The 4,972-nt window shown below is 37.6% G+C and overlaps 1 protein-coding gene across 1 annotated transcript in view; it reads right to left on the reverse strand.

The window, feature by feature from the left end:
* vps53 (VPS53 subunit of GARP complex) overlaps positions 1-4,972 on the reverse strand; it is a 36,245-nt gene that overhangs the window by 10,775 nt on the left and 20,498 nt on the right. Inside the window, exons 12-14 of the mRNA XM_024277413.2 lie at positions 3,050-3,148; positions 2,832-2,926; positions 1,717-1,959 (exon numbers count right to left, since the gene is read on the reverse strand). Of these exons, the coding sequence (XP_024133181.2) occupies positions 1,717-1,959; positions 2,832-2,926; positions 3,050-3,148 (437 nt within the window). The remainder of the gene's footprint in view (positions 1-1,716; positions 1,960-2,831; positions 2,927-3,049; positions 3,149-4,972) is intronic.

Below are 4,972 nucleotides of genomic sequence, written 5' to 3' on the forward strand. Positions count from 1 at the left end.
ATGAAAGAATAATAGATGTGAACTCTCTTTTTCTGATAAAACATTTTTTAGCAAGTGAAACACAATGGGCATAAGTGCAAACAGATGTAAAAGAAAGGAGCCATTTCATTAATAAATATCATAGCAGAGACATGTGGCCAAAGCCACAACATACTTAAGTTCCTTTGAGGACACTTTCAAAACCTAAAAAATTAATCTACGGCGCACCACACCGCAAGAACAAATGTCTGCATGTGCGCAAACTTTTAGACAATCGTTGAGAGCAGTATTGAAAAAAAAAGAGCACATTTTTGTGCTGGTACACATTTTACTGTTAGCTTATTAGGGTTTGCCACAATGAAACCAACCCCAGATCTCTCATAACGTAGTGTAGCATGCTAATCCATCAAACACAAAGAGCACGCGTCTCAAACTCAACTCTCACACCAAATAATTAGCAAACATGGGCGTAAGAGACTCTAAACAAGTCTGTCTTTTTTACAATGCAGAAAAATGCACCACTGTTTATCTGGTAGTAAAGCAGATAAACACAAAGACAGTCATTTTTATTAAAACTGTGGTGTTTTAGAGACGCTTCAGGTAATTCATTTTTCTTTATTATTTTCCTTTTTGTGATTCGCCAAAGCATCACAACTAGAGCTGAGTTTTAAAAGAGCCCTAAATTTGTTAGAAACAGAGGTGGAAAAAAGCAAAAAAATAACTTTTTATGTTTGGTTTTATACTTTGATTAAGTTCCACTCTTTTTCAATTTAAAAACCAACTCCAAGAAAATGTGTGTTTGCAGCATTTTTCTCATCATAGAGGACATATATAAAACGATTTAGGATTAAAACTGCGTTTCTGAGTATTTTATTCAAATCGTGATGTTTAAATGCCATTTGAAAAAGCTCTCATTTGTGATGCAGCAGTTGAGATAGCCAGACCAAAATCCACTTTATTCTGATTCATCCAATGGGAGATAAAAATAAATTCATTAACGTCTTTGTTTTTGCTCATCTGAGCTGGAATTTGGTTAAAACTGTATGGCTGGAAACATTAGGGGATGTAAGACAGCTGGGGAGAGTGTAAACAGAGGGATGATGGGATATCAGTGGAGGCTTACTTCCATGCCCACAAAACAAAGCCATGTTTCTGATTAACCATGCTGGACAGACTACGCCCAAGAAAATAGGTTTATTTTTTTTTAATTGTTTCTAAAAATCAAAATACTGCTGGGAACAATTTTATAATAGATCAAAAATTATTAGAGAAGGACTTTAAGCCACTAATTATTTAAAAAGTTTTTTTTTTTTATTAGCAAACAAAATGAATGCTGGACTAGAGAAATGTGTCATTAACTCTTAAATAAATCCCAAATTTGAGAATGAAAATAAAATCTGTTAATGACTGAAAATACATTTATTTCATGGTCAATAGAACTCAAAATGAGCTCAGATCTCATGCAATTTTTGTAAGGCCAAATTCAAATTTGTCCCTTCTCCCTACCCCTCCATTTGAAGGAGCATTTGTATTGAAATATATATTTCAGACACCAAAGATCCCACTCTCTAGGCAGGGGGATCTGAATTTGGAGACAATATTTTGCCACAACTCTCTGTTTAGAAGGCTAAATGTAGAGGTAAGAAGAAGGGAAGAATTTGGATTTTGTCTTAGATGACAGAAAAATAATTAAAAAAAAAAAAAACGTTTAAATGATCAAAATAAAATCAGTCTTACTTGGGTAAGTTCCCAGAGAGAATCTTCCAAGCATATTCTCTAAGGAATTTCTGGAAGATGGTTGTCAGAGCAATCATCGGCTCTCCAGTGCTCAGTTGTGAACACTGCACCATACACTTTTTGTAATAGACGAAGAGGTCAGCACAGCTGGGCAGCACGGCTCCACCTTCCTCCGTCCCGGCCTTGGGTGGGCCTTGAGCCCGAAAATCAGCCACAAAACGCTCAATCAGTTCCCCCAGGTTCCTGCAGATATGAAGCAGATCGAATTATTTAACAGGTCTTAATACCCAATGAATAAATAAAAGGACAAACTAGCCAGTAAACAGGCACAGAGCTCATTGGGTAAACAGAAAAAAATATTACAAAACACCAAATCCTCAGTGCCACAGTCTGCAGGTCCACAGCCAGTTGTTTTGACCCACTTCTACTCAATCGCAGAACTGAAGCCAAAGACAAAACAAGTACGCCACTGTTCTGTTCAGCCGTGTCCCACTGGAGACAAGCTGATTTAGCCTTGACCTCTTTAAGGTCTTTGTACTAAACTAAAATGAGGTTGTTTCTGGAACAGAGGTGAGTGTTCTTGTCGTGGACAGATTTATCAGAACTGGACAGCCTAAATGGGTTTTTACAAAACCACAACAATGCAAAAAAAACATTGTTCAGCTTCAGAAAACATGACAAATAGCTGGAGGGAAGGATTAACTAAAGTCTGTATGTAAATTTAAAAGAAATTTAGCAAAAATAAAAGGGAGAGGCGACAAGATTGAAAAAAAAAATGAGCAAAATATAGGGTGCAGGGGAAAGAAAATGGGAGCAATGGGGAAGAGAATAGGCAGATATGCTGTTGCAGCACTTATTCAACCTCTCTCCCTTTCTTTTTGTGCCTGTGGTTGTGCAGCTAATGGGAAACATTTTTGCCACAGTGGAGACTTTAGCAAAAGCAGGAATGAGTGCTGTACAGGCCATATAGAAGGAGGAGGAGGAGGGGAGACTGATGAACAGACGGTGGAAAATGGAGCTATCTGCCAACTTTACATGCAAGCCGGTCCTAAATCTGGGTCTATGTACCATCTTAATTCGATATTCACTGCTTGAGTGAGCATCTGTTTGCTTACTTGTCTTGGGACTCGATGTAGACATATAGATGAGGTTCAAAACACTTTGAGATAATGCCGTGGAAAGGGTTGTCTGGAGCTTTAGGCTTCCTGGGCTGGAGAAGCAAAACAGTTTGCTAGTCAGATAACCATTCGTGAGGCGGCGTCTTCTTAATCCTCAAAAGAGAGCGCCATCAGAGAAAGCAACATCTGACGGTCCACAGAAAATGTCATCTCACCTTAGCGAGATCTTCATCCTTGTCTGTTCCCACGTCCTCTCCTGCATCGTCCTCCAGAAAGGGGTTTGTTGGATCTAATGGGCTCTCAGGCCTTTTTTGCTGCATAAATACATCGATTTTAAAATTAAGGTCAGGGTTTCTTAACTTTTACGAAGAGAATGTAAAGTTTGTAACGTGAACTCAGAGGTGCAAAAGGCATACTTTTATCAAACCTATATGTTATGAGGCCACAGTAATGCTGGCCTACTTGGTTCTACCGACGGTATGTCCTTTATTATCTGTCCAGCATTAATCACTTTCAGCGCCGCACAAAAACATGACCTGGTTTTAAAAGTCGTGGCATATCAAGGACGTATGTGAGTGGAAAGCACAATAAAAATACCAATTTAAAAGCCTGACTGAACTGCTAAAAAAAAAAAGTTTGACCAACTGTGAGGATGTTGCTGAATGTTTTCCTCATTTTGTGTTTTTCATGACTGTTAAGTGTAAATAATTAAATTATCTTATTGGAAGGCATATTCTTTTCTTAACATTTTTTTTGTTTTTTCCTGTCTTGTTCCAGAATATATGATTTCTCATCATTTGCAGGTGTTCTTTTCTCCTCCTGTGTTCTGATTGGCTGCAGAAATGTTTGCAGGAAGTGTGTCTGTGTATATAAGAGAGGCCTTCCTGATTTTTGGGGAACGAAAATAAATTTGATTTGCTCAGCAACAACAGTTGGAGGTTGACTGCTTCTTTGCTTTGCCTGAATTTCTCCCTACTTCTGCCTGGTCCACGCATAACACTAACCAATGAAATTGGAACACATCTAGTTAAAAAGCAACTAAAACAGTGAGAGTATTCAATCAAAACATGTAATATAAATAGTATCAATGAACCCAAGAAACAATTTAAAATAGAGGTCGCCACAACTTATCACACAACTTCTCTTCTTTCTTCTCTGATGTGAGGACGGGGTCGGTTTCTAGGCTGAACAAAGAGGTGTAAAAATGGCAAGGTGCGTCTAAAATGTAAGCATTTCTGGTTTTCCAGAAAGTCACATGCAACCAATAATTAATAACCTTTTCTGAGATCTTCACAGAAAAAAGTTAGAATAAAATCTTTTGAATGAAATAGTCTAATAAAAAAGTCTAATTCTTTTGTCTTCTACCACAGCTAGACTAGGAGTCTGCAACCTGTGGCTCCAGAGCCACATGTGGCTCTATTATCTCTCCATGTTTGGCCAAACATAAAATAAGTCAGGGAGAGTGCTGACCCAGCCATGTCGACCGTATGAGTCAGCAGCTCCCTGCTAATGGCTGCCTAACCAAAACTGCCTAAATAAACAAAGCCCGTTAACTAAGACTACCAACCCCAAACTAAAATAACAAAAACCCAGCAGTGTAAGACTGCTGAGGACAAAGAGGAGAAAAAGAACAAAAAAATAAATAAAAGAAAAATAAAATAGCAATTCTTTAAAGTAAGGATTACTTAGTTAGCATTTATTTAATTTAGATTAGTTAAAAGTATAAATTGATGGCTGAGGTGCACACAGATGATAAACTATGTAGGTTGTTACATCCCTGTTGACCTGAAGAAGTCTTGTTTGCTAAACGCTACTTCCAGAATGCACAGATTTTATGTGCAAAGCAAAACTTTGGTAAAAAAAAAAGTTTGATCTTCTATGACTTAAAAGCACATATTGTCTTATGCTACACAACATTGGTTACTAGCTGCCCACAACTGACTCAGATAATACTGTTCGCCGACCCCTGAGCTAGACATATATATGTGTATGTGTGTTTTCACCAGAATAGTGTTCCCTCATTTATCACTACCACTTATCACTACACACTTTATACACTTTTCTCAGACAAACATGAACATTTTCACAATTTTCTCTCCTGTTTAAACTCTCAGAATTCAAAACTTCCTAGAAAATAG

Source organism: Oryzias melastigma, linkage group LG13 (assembly GCF_002922805.2).
Source record: "Oryzias melastigma strain HK-1 linkage group LG13, ASM292280v2, whole genome shotgun sequence".
NCBI lineage: Eukaryota > Metazoa > Chordata > Actinopteri > Beloniformes > Adrianichthyidae > Oryzias > Oryzias melastigma.